Raw genomic sequence first — 27,779 nt, 5'->3', positions numbered from 1 at the left:
ATTAAGCAATATCTGTACTTAAAGTTTGTGAAACTGTTCATTTGTAAGAAATAACTTTAGTTGTTGAGATATTTATAATGGAAAAACAAAAATTTCTAATAAATTTAAAAAATTCTAACTGAAAGAGAGAGAGAACTTCCAACTGCTGGTTCACTTCTAGTGCCCACTGCAGCCAGGGCTGGGCCAGGCCAAAGACAGGAACCTGGAACTCAATCTGGGTTTCCCACATGGGTGGCAGGGACCCAAGTACTAGCGCCATCCCAGGATGCATATTAAAGCCTGGAAATGATTGGAGCCAGGGCTGGAACCAAGGGACTCTGATGTGTGACACAAGTTTCTGAAGCAGTGTCTTCACCACTGTGCCAAACACGTGTCCCACAAAAACAAATATTTGAGAATTGTCAGAAACAAAATCTGAAATAAAAACCATGTACTAATGTGTATTATAAAGCTAAAATCATTGAAACAACTTGTTAAAGACATAAGAATTAACGTTCGGCACTGTGGCACAGCAGGTTAAAGCCCTGGCCTGAAGCGCCAGCATTCCATATGGGCACTGGTTCGAGCCCAACCGTGCCTCTTCAGACCCAGCTCTCTACTATGGCCTGGGAAAGCAGTGGCCCAAGTCCTTGGGCCCCTGCACCCACATGGTAGACCCCGAGGAAGCTCCTGGCTCCTGGCTTCAGATTGGTGCAGCTGCAGCCGTTGTGGCTGATTGAGGAGTGAACCAATGGATGGAAGACCTCTCTCTCTCTCTCTCTCTCTCTCTCTCTCTGCCTCTCCTGCTCTGTGTAACTCTGACTTTCAAATAAATAAATAAATCTTTTAAAAAAAAGACATAAGAATTAGATAACATAAAGTGGGATAGAAGAGTACTTTAAAGAAAAAATTCTAACATCCTCAGAGAAATTGAAAGCACTTTGCAAGGTTGGAAAAAGATATTCCATGCCAACAGAAACCAAAAAGAAAGCAGGTGTAGCCATATTAATAACAGACAAAATAAACTTTAATACAAAAACTGTTAAGAGAGACAAAGAGGGGTACTATATAATCATTAAGGGTTCAATTCAACAGGGAGATGTAACTATTATAAATGTATATGCACCTAATTATAGGGCACTGGTTTATTTAAAAGATATGTTAAGGGACTTAAAGGGAGACTTAGATTCCAATACAATAGTACTGGGGTACTTCAATACTCCACTCTCAGAAATAGACAGATCAACCAGACAGAAGATCAACAAGGAAACAGCAGTTTTAATTGACACTATTGCCCAAATGGATCTAACAGATAACTACAGGACTTTCAATTCTACATTTAAAGATTTTACATTCTTCTCAGCAGTGCATGGAACCTTCTCTAGGATTGACCACATACTAGGCCATAAAGCAAGTCTCAGCAAATTCAAAAGAATTAGAATCATACCATGCAGCTTCTCAGACCACAGCAGAATGAAGGTGGAAATTAGCAATTCAGGAATCCCTGGAGCGTATGCAAACACATGGAGATTGAACAACATGCTCCTGAATGAACAGTGGGTCATAGAAGAAATCAAAAGAGAAATCAGAAACTTTCTGGAAGTAAATGAAGATAACAATACAACATATCAAAACTTATGGGATACAGCAAAAGCAGTGTTGAGAGGAAAGTTTATAGCAATAGGTGCCTACATCAAGAAATTGGAAAGGCACCAAATAAATGAGCTTTCAACGCATCTCAAGGATCTAGAAAAACTGCAGCAAACCAGACCCAAATCTAGTAGGAGAAGAGAAATAATTAAAATGAGAAGAAATTAACAGGATTGAATCCAAAAAAAAATCTAAAAAAATCAACCAAGCGAAGAACTGGTTTTTTGAAAAAATGAATAAAATTGATACACCATTGACTCAACTAACTAAAAAAAGAAGAGAAAAGACCCAAATCGGGCCGGTGCCACGGCTCACTAGGCTAATCCTCTGTCTTGTGGCGCTGGCACACCGGGTTCTAGTCCCGGTCGGGGCGCCGGATTCTGTCCCGGTTGCCCCTCTTCCAGGCCAGCTCTCTGCTGTGGCCAGGGAGTGCAGTGGAGGATGGCCCAAGCGCTTGGGCCCTGCACCCCATGGGAGACCAGGAGAAGTACCTGGCTCCTGCCATTGGATCAGTGCGGTGCACCAGCCGCAGCGCACCGGCCGTGGCGGCCGTTGGAGGGTGAACCAACGGCAAAGGAAGACCTTTCTCTCTGTCTGTCTCTCTCTCTCACTGTCCACTCTGCCTGTCAAAAAATTAAAAAAAGACCCAAATCAATAAAATCAGAGATGAAAAAGGAAATGTAACAACAGACACCACAGAAATAAAAAGAATCATCAGAAATTACTACAAGGACTTGTATGCCAGCAAACAGGGAAAGCTATCAGAAATGGATAGATTCCTGGACACATGCAACCTACCTAAATTGAACCATGAAGACATAGAAAACCTAAATAGACCCATAACTGAGAAAGAAATTGAAACAGTAATAAAGGCCCTCCCAACAAAGAAAAGCCCAGGACCAAATGAATTCACTGCTGAATTCTACCAGACATTTAAAGAACTAACTCCAATTCTTCTCAAACTCTTCAGAACAATCGAAAAAGAGAGAATCCTCCCAAATTCTTTCTGTGAAGCCAGCATCACCTTAATCCCTAAGCCAGAGAAAGATGCATCATTGAAAGAAAATTATAGACCAATATCCCTGATGAAAATTGACATGAAAATCCTCAATAAAATTCTCACCAATAGAGTACAACAACACATCAGAAAAATCATCCACCCAGACCAAGTGGGATTTATCCATGGTATTCAGGGATGGTTCAGTGTTTGCAAATCAATCAGTGTGATACACTACATTAACAAACTGCAGAAGAAAAACCATATGATTATCTCAATAGATGCAGAGAAAGCATTCGATAAAATTCAACACCCTTTCATGATGAAAACTCTAAGCAAATTGGGTATAGAAGGAACATTCCTTAATCCAATCAAAGCAATTTATGAAAAACCCACGGCCAGCATCCTATTGAATGGGGAAAAGTTGGAAGCATTTCCACTGAGATCTGGTACCAGACAGGGATGCCCACTTTCACCACTGCTATTCAGCATAATTCTGGAAGTTTTAGCCAAAGCCATCAGTCAATAAAAAGAAATTAAAGGGAAACAAATTGGGAAGGAAGAAGTCAAACTATCCTTCTTTGTGGGCGATATGATTCTTTATTTAGGGGATCCAAAGAACTCTACTAAGAGACGATTGGAACTTATAGGAAAGTTTGGCAAAGTAGCAGGATATAAACTCAATGCACAAAAATCAATAGCCTTTGTATACGCAGGCAATACCATGGCTGAGAAAGAACTTCTAAGATCGATCCCATTCACAATAGCTACAAAAACAATCAAATACCTTGGAATAAACGTAACCAAGGACGTAAAAGATCTCTACGATGAGAATTATAAAATCTTAAAAAACGAAATAGAAGTGGATACCAAAAAATGGAAAAATCTTCCATGCTCATGGATTGGAAGAATCAACATCATCAAAATGTCCATTCTCCCAAAAGCACTTTACAGATTCAATATGATACCAATCAAGATACCAAAGACATTCTCAGTTCTAGAAAAAATGATGCTGAAATTCATATGTAGACGCAGGAGACCTCGAATAGCTAAAGCAATCTTGTACAACAAAAACAAAGCCAGAGGCATCACAATACCAGATTTCAGGACATACTACAGGGCAGTTGTAATCAAAACAGCATGGTACTGGTACAGAAACAGGTGGATAGACCAATGGAACAGAATAGAAACACCAGAAATCAACCCAAACATCTACAGCCAACTTATATTTGATCCAGGGTCCAAAACCAATCCCTGGAGCAAGGACAGTCTATTCAGTAAATGGTGCTGGGAAAACTGGATTTCTACGTGCAGAAGCATGAAGCAAGACCCCTACCTTACACCTTACACAAAAATCCACTCAACGTGGATTAAAGACCTAAATCTACGACCAGACACCATCAAATTATTAGAGAACATTGGAGAAACCCTGGAAGATATAGGCACAGGCAAAGACTTCTTGGAAAAGACCCCAGAAGCACAGGCAGTCAAAGCCAAAATTAACATTTGGGATTGCATCAAATTGAGAAGTTTCTGTACTTCAAAAGATACAGTCAGGAAAGTGAAGAGGCAACTGACAGAATGGGAAGAATATTTGCAAACTATGCAACAGATAAAGGGTTAATAACCATAATCTACAAAGAGATCAAGAAACTCCACAACAACAAAACAAACAACCCACTTAAGAGATGGGCCAAGGACCTCAATATACTTTTTTCAAAAGAGGAAATCCAAATGGCCAACAGACACATGAAAAAATGTTCAGGATCAGTAGCCATCAGGGAAATGAAAATCAAAACCACAATGAGGTTTCACCTCACCCCAGTTAGAATGGCTCACATACAGAAATCTACCAACAACAGATGCTGACAAGCTTGTGGGGAAAAAAAGGACACTAACCCACTATTGGTGGGAATGCAAAGTGGTTAAGCCACTGTGGAAGTCAGTCTGGAGATTCCTCAGAAAGCTGAATATAACCCTACCATACAACCCAGCCATTCCTCTCCTTGGAATTTTCCCAAAGGAAATAAGTTGGCAAACAAACAAGCTGTCTGCACCTTAATGTTTATTGCAGCTCAATTCAAAATAGCTGAGACATGGAATCAACCTAAATGCCCATCAACAGTAGACTGGATAAAGAAATTATGGGATATGTACTCTATAGAATACTATACAGCAGTCAAAAATAATGAAACCTGGTCATTTGCAACAAAATGGAGGAATCTGGAACACATCATGCTGAGTGAAATAAGCCAGTCCCAAAGGGACAAATATCGTATGTTCTCCCCGATCAGTGACAACTAACCAAGCACCCAAAAGGAAACCTGCTGAAGTGAAATGGGCACTATGAGAAATGGTGACTTGATCAGCCCTTGTCCTGACTATTGTAATATGTGCAACTTAATACTTGTGGGGAGCAACTCGGACTAGATTAAGTTACTGGAATTAAGACTTATTCTATGCATCTGCTCTCCCACAATATGGCGCTGGGAGAGGAGGAAACAGCTTCTACGCAGCTGCCTCTTGCCAACTTGAGTGATGACCTCCAGGAGCTGATCCTGCTCCTGATTGGAGGAGAGCAGCGTACTTGGCGTGTGGGCAGCCGAGTTGGGATTGGCGGAAGAGGACTATAAAGGAGGAGAGAGACAACTTGCACCAGGAACATCTAAGGGGAACATCTGAAGGAACACCTGTGCAGCCCCCGAGAGAGCCGGCCGGCGGTGTGCCGCTCCCCCGCGGAAGTGGGGAAAGTGGCTAGGGGGAACCGCCCTTCCACGGAGGTGGAAGGGATGGTAGCCAACCCGGGAAGAACCAGCAGCAAACCCAGGGAGGGCCGAGCAGACAAAAGAACAGCGCAGGGTCCTGTGTCGTTCCCCCACGAAGACGGGGAGCGACATAATGGTGCCGTAACTCGGATATGAAGCCTAGGCAGGGTTTAGTGTCGTTCCTCCACGAAGAGGGGGAGCGACATAATGGTGCCGTGACTCGGATAGGAAACCTAGGAGGGAAGAAACAGGAAGAAGTGGGAAATTACCGGAGAGAGAGACTAGCAAAGAGCCTAGGGAAAAGCCGGACGGAAAAAGGTGCCGGAAGAAGCTATTGAAAGCCTAGGCATAGACTCGGATACAGACTACGGGGGGGAAGCTGGGAGAAATCTCTAAGGTCGAAAGCGAAAGTGAAAGCTAGAACAAACAGACTCGGATACGGACTGTGGGAAAGAAGTTAGGATTTAAAGTGAAAGCAAGAAGAAACTTAGACTCAGATACGGACTGCAGGTTGAAAGTGAAAGTGAAACCTATAAGAAACTTAGACTTGGATACGGACTGTGGGGAGAGGCCAGGAGAAATGAGGGAGGAATATTGTTGGAAGAAAACTTAGGGAAACATACCGGGTAGAGAAAAATGTTAGGGAGGATGAAGCCGCGAGTGCAGGCCGAGGCGGAGACGTAAGCCAGCTTGGAATTCTTCAAGTCAGCCCGGGGAGCAAAAGGCGAAAATCTGGAACCAGAGGCAGAGACGTGGGCTGCCAGGTTGGAATTCGCCAGGTTAGTCCGGGGAACTTGGACTGAATGCCGGTGGCGGAAATGTGAGCTACGCTGTGTGATTCGCGGAAGCCGCCGCGTGCAGAGAGAGCACGGGGCGTGAATAGATAGGGAACGCGGGGCTGGAGCGAGGCCGTGGTGCAGACGCGAAGGGCGTGGAGACCGCGGAGTGTGCGTGCGAAGCCGAGCCGCGTGGAGCCGGGAGCCCGCCACAGGGCAGGCGCCGGGAAGCCGCGCAGATGAGAGAAGCGTGGGCTGAAGCGGCTCAGAGCTGGGAAGCCGCCGAGAAGCAGCCTCGGGGCGGGCGCCGGGAAGCCGCGGAGATAAGAGAAACAGAAGTTTAGAAGTAAAATGAGAGAAATAGGAATGCCCAGAGATAGAGAAATAGAGAAAAATAAGGCCTCCCCTCAACATGGCAATGAGAGAGCTTGGATTCAGTCTGCCTGATTAGGGAGGTGGTGAGCACCTGCGGGCGGCTAGCAGCTTATGCGCCGCATGTCACCGAAGACAGGCACGAATTAACATCAATAAGTCTCCCCACAATACCGCAATGAGAAGGCTTGGATTCGGTCTGCCTGATTAGGCGGTAAGCACCAGCAGGCAGCTCGACCAGAGTATGAGCTGCAGGTCACCAAGATAGGCACGTTATCAACACCAATAAGTCTCCCCACAATACGGCAATGAGAAGGCTTGGATTCGGTTTGCCTGATTGATAGGGTTTGTAAGCACCTGCAGGCAGTTCTAGCAGAGCAGAGCATGCGCTGCAGGGCACCGAACACAGGCACGCATCAGCGCCTAAAAACCTCCTCACAACATGGCGAAGAGAGGACCCGGATTCGGTTTGCCTGATTGGTAGGGCTTGTAAGCACCTGTGGGCAACTCTAGCAAGCAGAACAGAGTGTGTGCCGCGGGGCACCGAAGACAGGCGTGTATCAACGCCAAAAAATAAAAAGAAAGGGGGATCTGTGGGGAGCAACTCGGACTAGACTAAGTTACTGGAATTAAGACTTATTCTATGCATCTGCTCTCCCACAATATGGCGCTGGGAGAGGAGGAAACAGCTTCTACGCAGCTGCCTCTTGCCAACTTGAGTGATGACCTCCAGGAGCTGATCCTGCTCCTGATTGGAGGAGAGCAGCGTACTTGGCGTGTGGGCAGCCGAGTTGGGATTGGCGGAAGAGGACTATAAAGGAGGAGAGAGACAACTTGCACCAGGAACATCTAAGGGGAACATCTGAAGGAACACCTGTGCAGCCCCCGAGAGAGCCGGCCGGCGGTGTGCCGCTCCCCCGCGGAAGTGGGGAAAGTGGCTAGGGGGAACCGCCCTTCCACGGAGGTGGAAGGGATGGTAGCCAACCCGGGAAGAACCAGCAGCAAACCCAGGGAGGGCCGAGCAGACAAAAGAACAGCGCAGGGTCCTGTGTCGTTCCCCCACGAAGACGGGGAGCGACATAATGGTGCCGTAACTCGGATATGAAGCCTAGGCAGGGTTTAGTGTCGTTCCTCCATGAAGAGGGGGAGCAACAATACTTTATCCCTTTTAGTATTTTTTTTGGTTGTTCTACTTAATACTATTGGTTGAATTCTGTAATTAATACAAGTTATTCTTAAGTGTTGAAACTTAACTGAAAAGTGATCCCTGTTAAATATAGAGTGGGAATAAGAGAGGGAAGAGATGTATAATTTGGGACATGCTTAATCGGACTTGCCCCAAATGGTAGAATTAGAAACATACCAGGGGATTCTAATACAATCCCATCAAGGTGGCATGTACCAATGCCATCTCACTAGTCCCAGTGATCAATTTCTGTTCACAATTGATCGTAATGATAGGACTAAGAATCAAAGGGATCACATAAACAAGAATAGTGTCTGCAAATACTAGCTGATAGAATCAAAAAGGGAGAGAATGATCCAACATGGGAAGTGAGATACACAGCAGAACCATGGAATGGCAAATGTCCTAACAGCACTCTGGCCTCAGAATCAGCCCTTAAGGCATGCGGATCCAGCTGAAATGCCCATGAGAGTATTTCAGGCATGGAAAGCCAAGACACTCTGGGGGAAAAAAAAAAAAAACCTAAATGAAAGATCTCCACGAGTGAGATCCCAGTGGAAAGAATGGGTCATCAAAGAAGGAGGTACCTTTCTCTGACGGGAGGAGAGAACTTCCACTTTGACCATGGCCTTGTCTAAATATGATAAGAGTCGGTGAACTCAAAAGGCTTCCATAGTCTTGGCAACTCATGACAAGAGCCTAGGGTGATTACTGCTGCCATAAACCAGAGTGTCAATTTGTTAAGTCAACAACAGGAGTCACTGTGCACTTACTCCTCATGTAGGATTTCTGTCCTTAATATGTTGTACAATGTGAGTTAATGGTATAACTAGTACTCAAACAGTATTTTTCACTTTATGTTTCTATGTGGGTACAAACTGTTCAAATCTTACTTAATATATACTAAACTGATCTTCTGTATATAAGAGAATTGAAAATGAATCTTGATGTGAATGGAAGGGGAGAGAGAGTGGGAAAGCGGAGGGTTGAGGGTGGGAGGGAAGTTATGGGGGGGAAGCCATTGTACTCCATAAGCTGTACTTTGGAAATTTATATTCATTAAATAAAATTTAAAAAATGAAAAAATGCAAAAAAAAGCACTTTGCAACTAAAAAGAATAAGCTGGCTGGTGACTTGGCTCATTAGGCTAATACTCCACCTGCTGCGCCGGCACCCCGGTTTGTAGTCCCAGTTGAGGCATCAGATTCTGTCCCGGTCGCTCCTCTTCCAGTCCAGCCCTCTGCTGTGGCCTGGGAAGTCACTGGAGGATGGCCCAGGTGCTTGGGCCCTACACCTGCATGGGAGACCAGGAGGAAGCACCTGGCTTGGGATTGGTGTAGCTTGCCGGCCAAATTGGCCATTTTGGGGGTGAACCAATGGAAGGAAGACCTTTCTCTGTCTATAACTCTATAACTCTGTGTCTATAACTCTGTGTCTATAACTCTCTCTCTCTTTCTCTCTCACTGTCTAACTGCCTTGCAAAAAAAAAGGCTACCATCAGAAAGAAAGAAGCAGAAAACGTGAAAGAGCTACTGGAATTCAAACCAGGATTTTCTAAATTCAGAAATTCAGTTTAAAGGTTCAGAAAGCAGAGCAGGACAAAGAATGAATAAATGAGTAGGAGGTGAGAGAATCAAGCCAAGTAGTCTCATATCCATGACTTGTTAGATAATAACTCACACATTGCACTGTTCTTAGTAGTTTACCTGTACTGATTCGTTTCATCTGTCCAATTAGGTACTCTTACTGTTCCTAATTTTTAGATGATGAGACATCTGAGAAGTTAAGTAACTTGCCCACGCATACAAAGCTGATACATATAGATGTAGAACAGTCCCTAAGCCTGTCTTCCAGTACCATGTTGGTGCTAAAATGTAGTGTGTACGTGTTTCTGGAAAAAAAAAAAAAAAACACAGAGAAGCAGATATCTAACTGGTCATTCTATAATCAGGGCTGTGTTTTTTGTTTGTTTTTTATTTTTATTTTTTTGACAGGCAGAGTGGACAGTGAGAGAGACAGACAGAGAGAAAGGTCTTCCTTTGCCGTTGGTTCACCCTCCAATGGCCGCCGCGGCCAGCGCGCTGCGGCCGCCACACCGCACTGATCCAAAGGCAGGAGCCAGGTACTTCTCCTGGTCTCCCATGGGGTGCAGGGCCCAAGTGCTTGGGCCATCCTCCACTGCACTCCCTGGCCACAGCAGAGAGCTGGCCTGGAAGAGGGGCAACCGGGACAGAATCCGGCGCCCCGACTGGGACTAGAACTCGGTGTGCTGGTGCCGCTAGGTGGAGGATTAGCCTAGTGAGCCGCGGCGCCAGCCAGGGCTGTGTTTTGGTGCTAATAGGCATCACTGTTGTGTAGCTTAGAATTTATAGTATTTTAAACTAACTTTTGACTTAAATTTCAAACATATTCCAAGTTTTAAAGAATAATTTTAAATTTTGGAGATTATATGTTAAATTTTTTTATTTAACTAGAACCGTGTTTTTTTTTTTTTTTTTTTTTTTTTTTTTTTACTAATTCATCACTAATACTTTGAAAATGTCACATTCCAGTATAGACAGATATAACATTTAAGCTACTCCATGTTTACCGTCCAGATATCTGTTAGAATTTTGCAGTTGCTGTATCTTGGTGATACTGTATTTCCAGGGTTATCTTGAAGAACTCTTAAGACTTCGAGAGAACCAGCTGTCTGAATCCGTCTCCCAGAATAAAATACTACTTCAAAGGATTGAAGACTCTGATCTGGCCCATAAATTAGAGAAAGAACAATTAGAGTATATAATTGTGGAACTTCAAGATCAACTGTAAGTGAGATTCTTTTAGAAAAATTTTGGCAATATGTAACCATTAAGACAAAATGTTGTATTTGTACATATGACCCAAATTCTAAGGAATCTGATTGCATGCTGTTAAATTATTTTTCAATTATATTTTTAGAGGTTTACTTTTCTTATTACATAAGTGGTTTATGTTTATTGACTAAGCATTAGAAAATATAAGAAGAAAATAAAAATAAAAATCACCTTTAGTTGTGCTACCCAAAGTCAGCTCTTAGAGTTTGGTATAGATTCTTCCAAATGCTTATACACAGTTTTTACAGCATTGATTTGTTTAACTCTTGATTGGTTGCAAAAAGATGGTACATTAGACCAGTGCCACTCACAATTCAGTGCTGGGGCATAAAGTGTTACCAGATTATACCAGAAAATCCCTGTACACAAATGAGTATGGCTGGCTCTTTATTTGTAGCACAGCTTTATTGATTGAGAAAACTGTAATATATGAGTCACATTCTGGTACAAGCTCCTAAAATTGTCACTGTTCAATGCATTTGTACTAATCATTAGGTCAAACTTGCTTTTATAAAGTAATTGTTTACAGTAAAAACCATCAGTTGTTAATATTTATTTAATGATAAGGTTGAGTTTATTTTTCTGAAATGATTTCAGCCTTTCACTGTAGGGATAGTGCCTGTAGGGACAGTGCCAAGAAGCCCTACGTGTGCCCTTGCCTGTGTGGACCAGTTGTCTGCCTTGTGCCCTGTAACTCTCCCTTCACTCACTTCCATAGACGTGTGTCTGGTCAGCTGAGAGGTTGCATATCCCAGATCTCTTGATGCCTTCCTGCCTCAGTGGGTTTTTCTAAGAACAGAGAGATTGACTTTTATGAGTGAAGTTCAATTTAAGAAATGTAAATCAATACCATACTTCAATCTTAACTTTAACTCACATCCCAATTTCATCACTTTTGCAGATTGTGTTCCTTCCTACTGCTTTTGTCTCTCTGGTTCCAGATGCAATTCAGAATCATGTTTTCCATCGGTAGTCAGTCTCTCCAGTCACTTTTAAACTTAGAATGGTTTCTCAGTGTTTTGTCTCATGTGAGACTGATATTTCTGAAATATACAGGCTTTTTATTATTTTATCATTTTGTAGAATGTCCCTGAATTTGTTTTTATCTCGTGGTTAGATTGAGCTTCCCATTTTGGGCTGGGCTATGACAGAATTGCTGTGCTCTCTGCCGTATTTGTCAAGAAGTCCATTGGCCCTTTATTAGTGATGTTAATTAACCATTGGTTAAAGTGTTCTTTTCCTCTTCTGTGCCATTACTATTGTTCATCTTGTAACTAATATAAAATTTATAAGGAGATACTGTAAAGTTTTTTTTTTTTTTTTTTGACAAGCAGAGTTACAACAGTGAGAAAGAGAGACAGAGAGAAAGGCCTTCCGTTGGTTCACCCCCAAAATGGCGGCTACGGCCAGCGCTGTGCCAATCCAAAGCCAGGAGCCAGGTGCTTCCTCCTGGTCTCCCATGCTGGTGCAGGGCTCAAGCACTTGGGCCATCCTCCACCACCTTGCCAGGCCACAGCAGAGAGCTGGACTGGAAGAGGAGTAACCGGGACAGAATCCGGTGCCCCAACCAGGACTAGAACCTGGGGTGCCGGCACCACAGGCAGAGGATTAGCCTAGTGAGCCACAGCGCCGGCCTAAAGTTTGTTAAGTAAGAAAGTCTTATTAGGGAACAAAAATGTTTAATAATTTCTAGGAATTTGTATCTCGAGCAGAGTTTTGTGTGCATATTACTTTTTCATTTTCTTCTGATACTGTAAAGATGTCTTCCTTTGGGGCATCACTCCGTGAGGGGCAGGGTAACACTTCTGTAGCCCCTTGCTTCCATTAACCAGAATGTAAAATATCGAAGTGAAACAATAGAAACTTCTGGCTATTTCTTTACAAAGAAAAGATTTTGAAGATAATCTTTATTTTGCCAGTAATGCTAATAGTTTATCTAAATGCTTTTAACTTAGAATAATCAAAAATTGTTTTTTTAATGAAAATATTTTTTCATGTGAAGAATTGAATTTTAATGGATTGTTTTCTTTTTGGTAATTTAAAAGGAAACAGACTTGCAAACTTTAGTTTGAGAAAATAAACTACCCAGATTATGTTTTTGTCATACTTCTGTAATAGAAGATTATCTTGATTTTGCAGAGGAAATATGTTTTTAATACCTTTAAGGAGATTTTAACTAAAATATTGTTACAAGAGCAACAAATAAAAAATTATGGCCACTGATTAGAATTAGACTATTCCTGAGTTTAGAACTTAGATTTACTTCTTTATATAGGGATGTAGGTATATGTAAATTGGATTCTTACAAGATCTTTTGTGCAAAAAACACATTTTTAAGTTTACTGAACAGGAGAGTAAGGTAACTTCCTTTGTTAGTGTTCACAATGCATTTTATTAATTTCAACTTTAACTGAATAATCAGCTTTAGGATGTAAAATAGTATGGACATTTTTGTATCTTTAGGGAGAGAATGAACATTTTTTGCTTATATTGCTGAGAATTTTTATTGATACCTAGGAAAATCTGCAATCACCACTGGGTGCTGAAATTCCTCTTCTTTAATCCTGAGAAGAGAGAAGTGGCCAAGGAGAGATTAAAAAATAAAGTATATGAAGGAATAGGTCAGAAGAGGACTGTTACCTCATAGAATATAAGGCACATAGTAACTGCTTCTATGTTTTAGTGATTATCTTTTCTAGGGTAATTCAAATTCTGTTATCATTTATTCTTTTAACATGTTTCTTAATGGTTAGATGTATGTTGAGTTACTGTTAAAGTAGTCTTTGAATATTCAAAAATCTGAACATTCTGTGGTTTGGACAGTAGAGTCCAAGTTATTATGGAGTGGTATAGGAGCATCCTGAAGCTTTCTTGCACATCAGTATTGTGTTCATATAACAGTTCAACACTTCCCAGTTAGAAGCACTGTCTACATTATGTCTTAAAGCCTGTGTTTCTTCATCTGTAAAATGATTCCTCTTGTGAGTCATTAGGAATATTACATGGTATCAGGAAAGTATAACTAGCAAAAAGAAGATGTGCAAAGAATGTTTTTTCCCATTTTGATTTACTGCAACATAAAATTACCTCAGTAAATTCACTCAGAAAGATAAGTAGAAAATCAAAAGTGTTTTATCTTATTCCAGAATGCTGCAAATCAGTCAGTAAGTTATATCAGATGTGTTTTCCCTGAGGTTTTTGGTAAGTGTTAAAGTGATCATATAAATAGGATCAAGTGTCTGGTAATAATAATAGAATGAAAAAGGAGATAATGTTCCAACATGGGAAGCAGTCCATACAGCAAACTCATAGAATGACAATTGCTTTAAGTAGCATTCTGACCTCAGAATCAGTCCTTAAGGCATCCTGGTCTGTCTGAAAAGCCCATGAGCATTTCAGGCATGGAAAGCCAAGACTGTGTGGCAAAAAGTGTTCTACATGAAGGACCTCTGTGAGTGAGATCCTAGTGGAAAAAAGTGGCCATCAAGGAAGGCTGTACTTTTCTCTGAAGGGAGGAGAAAACTTCTATTTGCTTATGGCCTTGTCTAAATATTGACAGAGTTTGTGGATTCAGAAGGCTTCCATAGCCTAGGCAGCTTGTGTCAAGATCCATGGGTGGTCACTGATGTCATACATAAGAGTGGTAAATAAACAACAGGAGTCACTGTTCACTAACTTCCCATGCAGGACCTCGGTCCTCAGTGAGTTGTATCATGAGAGTTAACTGTAAAACTTGTTCTCAGACAGTTATGTGTGTATGTGTGTGTGTGCGTGCACACACAAATTGTTGAAATCTTTACATAATATAGACTTGGTCTTCTGTATATAAAGATAATTGGAAATGAATCTTAAAGGAGAATGGGACTGGGAAGGGAAGGGGGAGGAGGAGGAGAAGGGGTGAGAGTGTGGAGGGAGGGCAGGTATGGTGGAAGAATAAAAAAATTATTTTATCTGAGAAGCAGAAAGAGAGATGCAGACTGAGAGAGCTGCCATTTGCTAATACATTCCCCCAGTGCCTGCAAGGGCCAGGGCTTGGGTTAGGCTGAAGACAACAGTCAGAAACTCAATCCAGTTCTCCGGTGTGAATGGCACGGTCTCAATCACTTGAGCCATCACATAGTGCTTCCCTGGGTGCACATTAACAGGAAGGTGGAATTGGGATTGGAACAGGTACTCAAATAGGCAATGTGGACATACCAAGTGGCATCTTAACCATTAGGCCAAATATCTACCTGTACTTTTTCCTGAATTTTGAGAAATTCACTTTTGAATTCTAGGCAGGGTTACAGAGAGAGAGAGAGAGAGAGAAATAGAGAGAGAGAGAGAAATATCTTCCTTCTGCTGGTTCATTCCCCAGATGGTCACAACAGCCAGAACTGGGCCAGGCTGATGCCAGGAGACAAGATCTTTCAGGTCTCCACATGCATGACAGAGGTCCTAGCAACTTGGGCCATCTTCCACTGGGAAGTGGAGCTGCTGGGACTCAGGCCGGTGCCCATATTGGGTGCAGACAATGCAGGCCCTGAGAAATCACTTCTTACTGTGATACATGATTTACTAGAGAGGGGAACTGTTCACTCAGAAGTGATGAGTGTCACATGGTGTTTTATGGGAATGCCACACTTGAGCTCACCACAATAGCAACAGGAGATAGCTACAGAATTCTGACTAGGGCCAGCTCTCTGCTGTGGCCCGGAGGGCAGCAGAGGATGGCCCAAGTGCTTGGGTCCCTGCACCAGCATGGGAGACCAGGAGGGAGCATCTAGCTCCTGGCTTCGGATTGGCACAGCGCCGGCCATAGCGACTATTAGGGGAATGAACCAACGGAAGGAAGACCTTTCTCTCTGTCTCTGTCTCACTGTCTATAACTCTTTCTCTGTCTCTCACTGTCTAACTCTGCCTGGCAAAAAAAAAAAAAAAAAAAAAAAAAAAGAATTCTGACTAGGGGCCAGCGCTGTGGTGCAATGGGTTATAAAGCCCTGGCTTGAAGTCCTGGCGTCCCATGTTGGCACTTATTCTAGTCCGAGCTGTTCCTCTTCCAATCCAGCTCACTGCTATGGCGTGGGGAAGCAGTGGAAGATGGCCCAAGTCCTTGGGCCCCTACACCCACGTGGGAGACTGGGAAGAAGCTCCTGGCTCCTGGTTTCTATTTGGCGCAGCTCCAGCTGTTGCAGCCATCTGGGGAGTGAACCAGCAGATGGAAGACTTTTCTCTCTCTCTCTACCTCTCTCTGTAACTCTTTGAAATAAATAAAATAAATCTTTTTTAAAAAAAGAATTCTGACTAGTATACTATGTACTGTAGCCATTTTTATATGATTTATGATGTAATACTGCATCTTGACATTTATTTGCATTTTTCTAGATAGCAAATGGCACCATGTATATTTGTCTGTGTAAGTTTTGATAAATTTTTACCTGAATAATAATTTGCATACATTTTGTGACAGTAAATGACAACTGTTATTTATTTTATGCATCATGACACACCTTTCTCTTAATTTCTTTTTTGTTTTAAGATTTACTTATGTAGGCCGGCACCGCGGCTCACTAGGCTAATCCTCTGCCTAGCGGCGCCGGCACACCGGGTTCTAGTCCCGGTCGGGGCGCCGGATTCTGTCCCGGTTGCCCCTCTTCCAGGCCAGCTCTCTGCTGTGGCCAGGGAGTGCAGTGGAGGATGGCCCAGGTGCTTGGGCCCTGCACCCCATGGGAGACCAGGAAAAGCACCTGGCTCCTGGCTCCTGCCATCGGATCAGCGCAGTGCGCCGGCCGTAGCCCGCTGGCCGCAGCGGCCATTGGAGGGTGAACCAGCGGCAAAGGAAGACCTTTCTCTCTGTCTCTCTCTCTCACTGTCCACTCTGCCTGTCAAAAAAAAAAAAAAAAAAAAAGATTTACTTATGTACATGTAAGGCAAAGCTAGAAAGAGGGAGAGAATGAGAGCGAGAGATCTTCCATCTATTGGTTTACTCCCCAGTTGGCTGCAAAGCCAGGGCTAGGCCATCAGGGTCTTCCACGTGGTTGCAGGGGCCCAAATTCTTGGGCCATCTTATACTTTACCAGGCACATTAGTAGGGAACTGGATTGGAAGTGGAGCAACCAGCTCCTGTGTGGGATGACAACATGGCAAGCAGTGGCTTAAACCCCTGTGCCACAGTGCTGGGGACTTTTAATTTCTTTAATATTTCTAGGCTAGGTTCATTTGCATGTTTTTACAAATTGTCACAAATCTCAAAAAATATCTGCATGTAAGTGGATCTACTCAGGTCAAACTCGTGTTTAAGGGTCAACTTTACAGTTGACAATTGCTAGTCTAAAAGCATTACTGTAGCTTTTTTTTTTTTTGAACTGTTGTTTTGTAACTCTATGTTTTATTTTCTATGAAAGTTATGAAAGAAACACATTTAAAAGAATTGTTAGTTTTAATGTTACGGGGCTCACAATGTTTAAAGATGCAATTTTGTAGCATCAGTAATTGAAATGGGTAGGAACAGAGTTTCTGTATATTACTGACATTAAACTTATATGTCGCGATTATGACCCTGGTGTGTTATCCCCATGATTAAAAGCAAAGAAAATAGCTGGTGCCGCGGCTCACTAGGCTAATCCTCCGCCTTGCGGTGCTGGCATACCTGGTTCTAGTCCTGGTTGGGGCACCGGATTCTGTCCCGGTTGCCCCTCTTCCAGGCCAGCTCTCTGCTGTGGCCAGGGAGTGCAGTGGAGGATGACCCAAGTACTTGGGCCCTGCACCCCGTGGGAGACCTGGCTCCTGCCATCGGATCAGCGCGGTGCGCCAGCCGCAGCATGCCAGCCACAGTGGCCATTGGAGGGTGAACCAACGGCAAAGGAAGACCTTTCTGTCTCTCTCTCATTGTCCACTCTGCCTGTCAAAAAAAAAAAAAAAAAAAAAAGCCAAGAGGTATATAGAAAACAAATAGCAAAATGACAGAAGTCTTTCCTTATCAATAATTAAGTATAAATAAAAACTCTTCAATTGAAACCCAGAAATTTACAGAAAGGATGAAACCATATGACTTATCTATGTGCTACATACAAGAGACTCACTTTTTATCAAAGACACGGCCAAATGGAAAAAGATATTCCATGCAAATAATAGTCAAAAGAGAGCAGGGGTGATTATACTAATGTCTGACAAAGTAGACATGAAAGAAAATAAAGGTTACAGGAGACAAAGATGGAATTATATATTTATAAAAGATTTATTGTAGCAAGAAGGCAAATACTGCTATAAACATTTACCCACCTAATAACACCATCAAAATTTATGAAGCAAAAAAATAACAGAAATGAAGGGAGACAGTGACATTTCTTCAATAATAGTTGGAGACGTCAGTAGTCTCCTCTCAAAAGTGTGTAGAACAAGCAGACAAAGACAAGGAGGGAACCGGAGGGCTCAGTGTCATAGCCAGCTGGACCTGACAGAGAATGCAGAACACTTTCCCGCAAGGGCAGCACATACTTCTTCAGTTCCTGGGGCATTTTAAAGGAATAGATAATTTATGAAGCTACAATTTCAGTCTATGAATGGATTTAATGAACTATACTACACTGAAAAACCATTGAGATGGAATACATTGTGTGTAGTTTACCACAATGGAGATGAAAAAAAACCTTCAAATTGACTTTTTTTATTTTATTTTACTTTATTTTTTTGACACGCAGAGTTAGTGAGAGCAAGAGACAGAGAGAAAGGTCTTCTTTTTCCGTTGGTTCACCCCACAATGGCCGCTGCGGCTGGTGCGCTGCGCTGATCTGAAGTCAGGAGCCAGGTGCTTCTCCTGGTCTCCCATGCGGGTACAGAGCCCAAGCACCTGGGCCATCCTCCACTGCCTTCCCGGGCCACAACAGAGAGCTGGACTGGAAGAGGAGCAACAAGGACAAAATCCAGTACCCCAACTGGGACTAGAACCTGGGGTGCCGGCGCCGCAGGTGGAGGATTAGCCAAGTGACCCGCAGCGCTGGCCTCAAATTGACTTTTTAACTCCAAAGCTATTTAACATTTTTATTTAGAAATTTTCAATTGAACACAAGAGGATTGTAGACTTGAAAAGTTACTGAGAGTGTTACATTTGTTTTGTCATTTTTTTTCTTGTGCAACTATCTTTGAAGTAAATCTGTCCTTCCATCACCACATCTTTTACGGTACATCTGTAAAAAAATATGGATATTTTGTCCCGTAATCACACCTGATAACATTAGGAACTTTCTTTTTTCCTTCTAATGCTCACCCATAACCAATTTCTCTACTTCTCTAAACAAAAAAAGGCCTTTTATAGTTGGTTTTTTGAATCATGGCTGGAAGTCAGACATTGAGTAAAGTTAACTGGGTTTTTGTTGTTGTTGTTTAAAGATTTTACTTTATTTATTTAAAAGACAGAGTTACAGAGAGAGGTAGAGACAAAGAGAGAGGTCTTCCATCTGCTGGTTCATTCCCTCAATGGCCACAACGGCCAGAGCTGTGCCGATTCAAAGCCAGAAGCTAGGAGCTTCCTCCAGGTCTCCCACATTGGTGCAGGGACCCAAGGACCTGGGCCATCTTCCACTGCCATCCGAGGCCACAGCAGAGAGCTGGATCGGAAGAGGAGCAGCTGGGACTAGAACCCGTGCACATATGGGATGCCAGAGCCACAGGCCGAAGATTAACCTACTGGGCCGTAGTGCCAGCCCGAGGTGCTGATTTAATTGGTGAAGACTGGGATCCAGGCAAATATGTGTTGATTTCTGATACGTGGTCAGGACTAAGACCACTCATCTAACAGGTTGAGTTAAATTTGAGTTGAACTTTTTTGGCAAGAATATTGTACAGGTGGTGCTGTATGCTTGTGTATTGAACCATATTAGGAAAAGTGCTAGTTGTCCCACTTTGATTCTGAGGCTGATCTGCAGATTCAGATGGTGACATCCTGATTACTCCTTTTAAAAGTTCCCATCTGGCCAGCGCCACAGCTCACTAGGCTAATCCTCTGCCTTGTGGCGCCGGCACACCAGGTTCTAGTCCTGGTCAGGGCGCTGGATTCTGTCCCGGTTGCCCCTCTTCCAGGCCAGCTCTCTGCTGTGGCCCGGGAGTGCAATGGAGGATGGCCCAAGTGCTTGGGCCCTGCACCCCATGGGAGACCAGGATAAGTACCTGCTCCTGCCATCGGATCAGCACAGTGTGCCGGCCGCAGCACGCTGGCCGCGGCGGCCATTGGAGGGTGAACCAACAGCAAAGGAAGACCTTTCTCTCTGTCTCTCTCTCTCACTGTCCACTCTGCCTGTCAAAAAAAAAAAATCCCATCTACATTTGATCTAATGGCTTGAACCATGGGGGATCATTTAATTAATTGGGGCTTGTAAGATAGTGATTTCCTATTGTCATTCTTTGCACACTTGCTGTCTGGAATTATAAATGAAAAATAACTCTCCATCATAAATTAGTAAGGTTCTCTAGAGATTACCATGAAGTAGTTCTTACAGAATATTATCAGTTTTTAGAGTGGGATGCTGATGTCCAGCTTCCTAATGGTTACCAGTGAGATGAAGATTTTGTTTTTTAATTTTCTCTGTTTTACTTTTGAAACAATTATGAACTTGTCAGATGTAATCTTTTCTAAAATAGGAATTAGCTCATATAAGATTCATAAATGCAGTGGTGATATCACTCTGGAAAGGAAATCAATTTGACAAGCAGTTTTTTCCCTGAAGGGTTAATGCATCTCAGCGGAATGCAAAATACTACAGTCCACCAATAGGTGGCGGTCTTGTGCCATGCACAATACTCATTTGCTGCATTCCATGGATTCTGGTTAACTCAGTCTTGGAGGTGCTTGTTCCCAAGCTTTAATGCCTTTAAGGCATTGCTCAACTCCAGCAACCTTAACCCTTTCTTACCCTCTTCTAACCAATTCTTTTACTTTGTTGTTCAAAGTCTATATTTATTGTAGTATTTCTTTACTGTGTAGGAATTTTATTTTTATTTATTTATTTTTTTTATTTTTATTTTTGACAGGCAGAGTGGACAGTGAGAGAGAGAGACAGAGAGAAAGGTCTTCCTTTGCCGTTGGTTCACCCTCCAATGGCCGCCGCGGCCAGCGCGATGTGGCCGGCGCACCGCGCTGATCCGATGGCAGGAGCCAGGAGCCAGGTGCTTTTCCTGGTCTCCCATGGGGTGCAGGGCCCAAGCACCTGGGCCATCCTCCACTGCACTCCCGGGCCACAGCAGAGGGCTGGCCTGGAAGAGGGGCAACCGGGACAGAATCCGGCGCCCCGACCGGGACTAGAACCCGGTGTGCCGGCGCCGCTAGGCGGAGGATTAGCCTAGTGAGCCGCGGCGCCGGCCCTGTGTAGGAATTTAAGAAATCTTTTTGTTAGGATCATTATTGGTTTTGTTGGTGTTGTAGTTAGAAAGTTGAATAGGCTTTGAGCTGTGTGCTAATAACCCCTAGTACACTAATAAAACTAGTTATCTGCCATGTGATCTTGCAGAACATGGCTTGCTTCTATTGCATTACAACAGAAATGCCTGTATTCATTGTGCTGCAATCACCTCCATTCCTTTTTGTTTTTGATGCTCAAATTGTCCCATCTTTGTCCAGATGAAGACCTGTCATGTTCCTTTCTGACGTGACCTATTTATCTTTGATAACGTCTTTGCTTACCAGCAGAAGATACCACGAGCTGTTTTTTGTATATTTCCTGCTCTACCTATGGCATCAGTCATTCCTTTAAGGAGTTGGGATTTATCTGCCATTTAAATTAGGGTGGTGGTGAGGGATGGTGGTTGAATCATCTGATTTTTTTTTCTTTTTATCTTTTTTTTTTAACTTTTATTTAATGAATATAAATTTCGAAAGTACGGCTTATGGATTACAATGGCTTCCCCCCCATATCGTCTCTCCCACCTGCATCCCTCCCCTTTCCCACTCCCTCTCCCCTTCCATTCACATGAGGATTCATTTTCGATTCTCTTTATATACAGAAGATCAGTTTGGCATACATTAAGTAAAGATTTCAACAGTTTGCTCCCACACAAACATAAAGTGAAAAATAATAGGTGATTTTTTAAATGATGATGAAATCAGATCAGACCTATTGTCATGTTTAATCCCAGTGAGAGTCAAGTTGGGAATTGATAATTTCTTCTTTTTTTTTTTTTTAAGAAGATCAGTTTAGTATACATTAAGTAAAGATTTCAACAGTTTGCACCCCCATAGAAACACAAAGCGAAATATACTGTTTGAGTACTCGTTATAGCATTAAGTCTCAATGCACAGCACATTAAGGACAGAGATCCTACATGAGGAGTAAGTGCACAGTGACTCCTGTTGTTGACTTTACAAATTGACACTCTTGTTTATGGCATCAGTAATCTCCCTATGCACCAGTCATGAGTTTCCAAGGCTATGGAAGCCCTCTGAGTTCTCCGACTCTTATCTTGTTTAGACAAGGTCATATTCAAAGTGGAGGTTCTCTCCTCCCTTCAGAGAAAGGTACCTCCTTCTTTGAAGACCTGTTCTTTCCACTGGGATCTCACTCACAGAGATCTTTCATTTAGGTCTTTTTTTTTTTGCCAGAGTGTCTTGGCTTTCTATGCCTGAAATACCCTCATGGGCTTTTCAGCCAGATCGGAATGGCTTTAGGGCTGATTCTGAGGCCAGAGTGCTGTTTAGGACATCCACCATTCTGAGTCTGCTGAGTATCTCGCTTCCCATGTTGGATCACTCTCCCCTTTATTTATTCTATCAGTTAGTATTAGCAGGGACTAGACTTGTTTATGTGCTTCCTTTGACTCTTAGTCCTTTCATTATGATCAATTGTGAACTGAAATTGATCACTTGGACTGGTGAGATGGCATTGGTACATGCCACCTTGATGGGATTAAATTGGAGTCCCCTGGTATGTTTCTAAGTCTACCATTTGGGGCAAGTCAGCTTGAGCATGTCCCAAATTGTACATCTCTTCCCTCTCTTATTCCTACTCTTATGTTTAACAGGGATCACATTTCAGTTAAATTTCAACACTTAAGAATAACTGTGTATTAATTACAGAATTAAACCAGTCATATTAAGTAGAACAGACCAAAAAAAACTACTAAGAGGGATAATGTATTAAGTTGTTCATTAACAGTCAGGGCTATGCTGATCAAGTCACCGTTTCTCATAGTGTCCATTTCACTTCAACAGGTTTCCTTTTTGGTGTTCAGTCAGTTGTCACCGATCAGGGAGAACATTTGATATTTGTCCCTTTGGGACTGGCTTATTTCACTCAGCATGATGTGTTCCAGATTCCTCCATTTTGTTGCAAATGACTGGATTTCATTGTTTCTTACTGCAGTATAGTATTCTATAGAGTACATGTCCCATAATTTCTTTATCCAGTCTACCATTGATGGGCATTTAGGTTGGTTCCAGGTCTTAGCTATTGTGAATTGAGCTGCAATAAACATTAGGGTGCAGACAGCTTTTTTGTTTGCCAATTTAAATTCCTTTGGGTAAATTCCAAGGAGTGTGATGGCTGGGTCGAACAGTAGGGTTATCTTCAGGTTTCTGAGGAATCTCCAGACTGACTTCCATAGTGGCTTGACCAGTTTGCATTCCCACCAACAGTGGGTTAGTGTCCCTTTTTCCCCACATCCTCGCCAGCATCTGTTGTTGGTAGATTTCTGCATGTGAGCCATTCTAACCAGGGTGAGGTGAAACCTCATTGTGGTTTTGATTTGCATTTCCCTGATTGCTAATGACCTTGAACATTTTTTCATGTGCCTGTTGGCCATTTGGATTTCCTCTTTTGAAAAATGTCTATTGAGGTCCTTGGCCCATCTCTTAAGTGGGTTGTTGGTTTTGTTTTTGTGGAGTTTCTTGATCTCTTTGTAGATTCTGGTTATTAATATATATATTAATATATATATTATAATATATATTATATATTATATATTTATATATAATTATATAAATATAATATATATAATATATAAAATATATTATATATAATATATATTATATATTTATATATATAAATAAATATAATTTAAATAAATATAATTATATTTATATATATATATATTTATATATATATTTATATAAATATATATATTTATATAAATATATATATAAATATTTATATATATATTTATATATATATAAATAAATATAAATTATATATATATAATATATATAAAATATATATATTATTATATATATATAATATATAATATATATATTATAATATATATATATTATATAATATATATTATATATTATATATTATATATATATAATATATATTATATATATATTATATATATAATAATATATATAAATATAGTTTGCAAATATTTTTTCCCATTCTGTCGGTTGTCTCTTCACTCTCCTGACTGTTTCTTTTGCAGTACAGAAACTTCTCAATTTGATGCAATCCCAATAGTTGATTTTGGCTTTGACTGCCTGTGCCTCCCGGGTCTTTTCCAGAAATTCTTTGCCTGTGCCAATATCTTGAAGGGTTTCTCCAATGTTCTCTAATAACTTGATGGTGTCAGGTCGTAGATTTAGGTCTTTAATCCACGTTGAGTGGATTTTTGTGTAAGGTGTAAGGTAGGGGTCTTGCTTCATGATTCTGCATGTGGAAATCCAATTTTCCCAGCACCATTTATTGAATAGACTGTCCTTGCTCCAGGAATTAGTTTTACATCCTTGATCAAATATAAGTTGGCTGTAGATGTTTGGGTTGATTTCTGGTGTTTCAATTCTGTTCCATTGGTCTATCCATCTGTTTCTGTACCAGTACCATGCTGTTTTGATTACAACTGCCCTGTAGTATGTCCTGAAATCTGGTATTGTGATGCCTCTGGCTTTGTTTTTGTTGTACAAGATTGCTTTAGCTATTCGAGGTCTCTTGTGCCTCCATATAAATTTCAGCACCATTTTTTCCAGATCTGAGAAGAAGGTCTTCGGTATCTTGATTGGTATCATATTGAATCTATAAATTGCTTTTGGGAGAATGGACATTTTGATGATATTGATTCTTCCAATCCATGAGCATGGAAGATTTTTCCATTTCTTGGTATCCTCTTCTATTTCTTTCTTTAAGGTTTTGTAATTTTCATCGTAGAGATCTTTAACGTCCTTGGTTAAATTTATTCCAAGGTATTTGATTGTTTTTGTAGCTATTGTGAATGGGATTGATCTTAGAAGTTCTTCCTCAGCTATGGCATTGTCTGTGTATACAAAGGCTGTTGATTTTTGTGCATTGATTTTATACCCTGCTATTTCGCCAAACTCTCCTATGAGTTCCAATAGTCTCTTAGTAGAGTTCTTTGGATCCCCTAAATAAAGAATCATGCCATCTGCAAAGAGGGATAGTTTGAGTTCTTCCTTCCCAATTTGTATCCCTTTAATTTCTTTTTCTTGCCTAATAGCTCTGGCTAGAACCTCCAGAACTATATTGAATAGCAGTGGTGAGAGTGGGCATCCCTGTCTGGTACTAGATCTCAGTGGAAATGCTTCCAGCTTTTCCCCATTCAATAGGATGTTGGCTGTGGGTTTTTCATAGATTGCTTTGATTGTATTGAGGAATGTTCCTTCCAAACCCAGTTTGCTTAGAGTTTTCATCATGAACGGGTGTTGTATTTTATCAAATGCTTTCTCGGCATCTATTGAGATAATCATATGGTTTTTCTTCTACAGTCTGTTAATGTGGTGTATCACATTGATTGTCTTGCACACATTAAACCATCCCTGCATGCCAGTGATAAATCCCACTTGGTCTGGGTGGATGATCTTTCTGATGTGCTGTTGTATTCTATTGGTGAGAATTTTATTGAGGATTTTTGCATCTATGTTCATTAGGGATATTGGTCTGTAATTCTCTTTCAGTGCTGCATCTTTTTCCGGCTTAGGGATTAGGGTGATGCTGGCTTCATAGAAAGAATTTGGGAGTATTCCCTCTTCTTCGATTGTTCTGAATAGTTTGAGAAGAATTGGAGTTAGTTCTTCTTTAAATGTCTGGTAGAATTCAGCAGTGAATCCATCTGGTCCTGGGCTTTTCTTTGTTGGGAGGGCCTTTATTACTGTTTCAATTTCTGTCTCAGTTATGGGTCTGTTTAGGTTTTCGATGTCTTCATGGTTCAATTTAGGTAGGTTGCATGTGTCCAGGAATCTATCCGTTTCTGATAGGTTTCCCTGTTTGCTGGCATACAAGTCCTTGTAGTAATTTCTGATGATTCTTTTTATTTCTGTGGTGTGTGTTACATTTCCTTTTTCATCTCTGATTTTATTGATTTGGGTCTTTTCTCTTCTTTTTTTAGTTAGTTGGGCCAATGGGGTGTCAATTTTGTTTATCTTTTCAAAAAACCATCTCCTCATTTGGCTGATTTTTTGTAATGTTTTTCTTGATTCAATCCTGTTGATTTCTTCTCTGATTTTAATTATTTCTCTTCTCCTACTAGATTTGGGTCTGGTTTGCTGTAGGTTTTCTAGATCCTTGAGGTGAATTGAAAGCTCATCTATTTGGTGCCTTTCCAATTTCTTGATGTAGGCACCTATTGATATAAACTTTCCTCTTAACACTGCTTTTGCTGCGTCCCATAAGTTTTGGTATGTTGTGCTGTTCTCCTCATTTACTTCCAGAAAATTTTTGATTTCTCTTTTGATTTCTTCTATGACCCATTGTTCATTCAGGAGCATGTTGTTCAATCTCCATGTGTTTGCGTATGCTCTAGGGATTCCTGAGTTGCTAATTTCCAACTTCATTCCTTTATGGTCTGAGAAGCTGCATGGTATGATTCTAATTCTTTTGAATTTGCTGAGACTTGCTTTATGGCCTAGTATGTGGTCAATCCTAGAGTAGGTTCCATGTACTGCTGAGAAGAATGTAAAATCTTTAGCTGTAGGATTGAAAGTTCTGTATATATCTGTTAGATCCATTTGGGCTATAGTGTCGTTTAAATCTACTGTATCCTTGTTGATCTTCTGTCCTATTGATCTGTCTATTTCTGAGAGTGGAGTATTGAAGTCCCCCAGTACTATTGTGTTGGGGTCTAAGTCTCCCTTTAAGTCCGTTAACAAATCTTTTAGATAAACTGGTGCCCTGTAGTTAGGTGCATATACATTGATAATTGTTATATCTTCTTGTTGTATTGATCCCTTAATCATTATATAGTGCCCCTCTTTGTCTCTCTTAACAGTTTTTGTGGTAAAGTTTATGTTGTCCGATATTAAGATGGCTACACCCGCTCTTTTTTCATTTCTGTTGGCATGGTATATCTTTTTCCAGCCTTTCACTTTCAGTCTGTATGCATCTTTGTTGGAAAGATGTGTTTCTTGTAAGCAGCAAATAGATGGGTTTTGTTCCTTAACCCAATCAGCCAATCGGTGTCTTTTACCTGGACAGTTCAGGCCATTAACGTTCAATGTGACTAATGAAAAGTGGTAACTTTGCCCTGCCATTTGCCAAAGATATTTTCTAATATATGCTTTGAATTCCCTGTGATCTTTTGCTGTGAGGTTTCCTTCCTTTATCTTCTTTCATATTGATGACTGTGTTTCTGTGTTTCTGTGTGTAATACATCTTTAAGCATCTGTTGCAGGGCCGGACGAGTGGCGGCAAAGTCTTTCAATTTCTGTTTGCTATGACAAGTCTTTATTTCACCTTCATTCACAAATGATAGCTTTGCAGGATATAATATTCTGGGCTGGAAGTTTTTCTCTCTTAGTACCTGGGCTATATCTCGCCATTCCCTCCTAGCTTGTAGAGTTTCTGATGAGAAGTCAGCTGTGAGTCTGATTGGAGATCCTCTGAGAGTAATCTGACGTTTCTCTCTTGCACATTTTAGGATCTTTTCTTTATGTTTCACTGTGGAGAGTTTAATTACAACGTGTCGTGGTGAGGATCTCTTTTGGTCGTGTTTATTAGGGGTTCTGTGAGCTTCCTGTACTAGGATTTCTCTGTCCTTCTCCAAACCTGGGAAATTTTCTGCTAATATCTCACTAAAAAGGCCTTCTAATCCTTTCTCCCTCTCCATGCCTTCAGGAACTCCTAGAACCCGAATGTTGGTTTTTTTAATAGTATCCTGAGGATTCCTGACAATATGTTTTAGATTTCTAATTTCCTCCTCTTTTCTTTGATCTGACTGTATCCTTTCCTGTTCTCTGTCTTCTAAGTCCAATATTCTCTCTTCTGCTTCTCCCATTCTGTTTGTAAGGCTCTC

General features: G+C 41.4%; 1 protein-coding gene across 6 annotated transcripts in view; it reads left to right on the top strand.

Moving 5' to 3' along the window:
* The window catches only part of RUNDC3B (RUN domain containing 3B), a 173,409-nt gene that overhangs the window by 94,422 nt on the left and 51,208 nt on the right, over positions 1–27,779 (top strand). For all 6 annotated transcript variants that reach the window (XM_002713831.6, XM_002713833.6, XM_017344326.4 and 3 more), the window contains one exon: positions 10,375–10,532. In XM_002713831.6, coding sequence (XP_002713877.1) covers positions 10,375–10,532 — 158 coding nt within the window. The remainder of the gene's footprint in view (positions 1–10,374; positions 10,533–27,779) is intronic.

The sequence above is a fragment of the Oryctolagus cuniculus genome, chromosome 16, assembly GCF_051225735.1.
Source record: "Oryctolagus cuniculus isolate XC-2025 breed Fujian yellow rabbit chromosome 16, ASM5122573v1, whole genome shotgun sequence".
Lineage (NCBI taxonomy): Eukaryota > Metazoa > Chordata > Mammalia > Lagomorpha > Leporidae > Oryctolagus > Oryctolagus cuniculus.
Note: the sequence above shows the minus strand (reverse complement) of the source record. Positions and strands in the feature narration are given on the sequence as shown.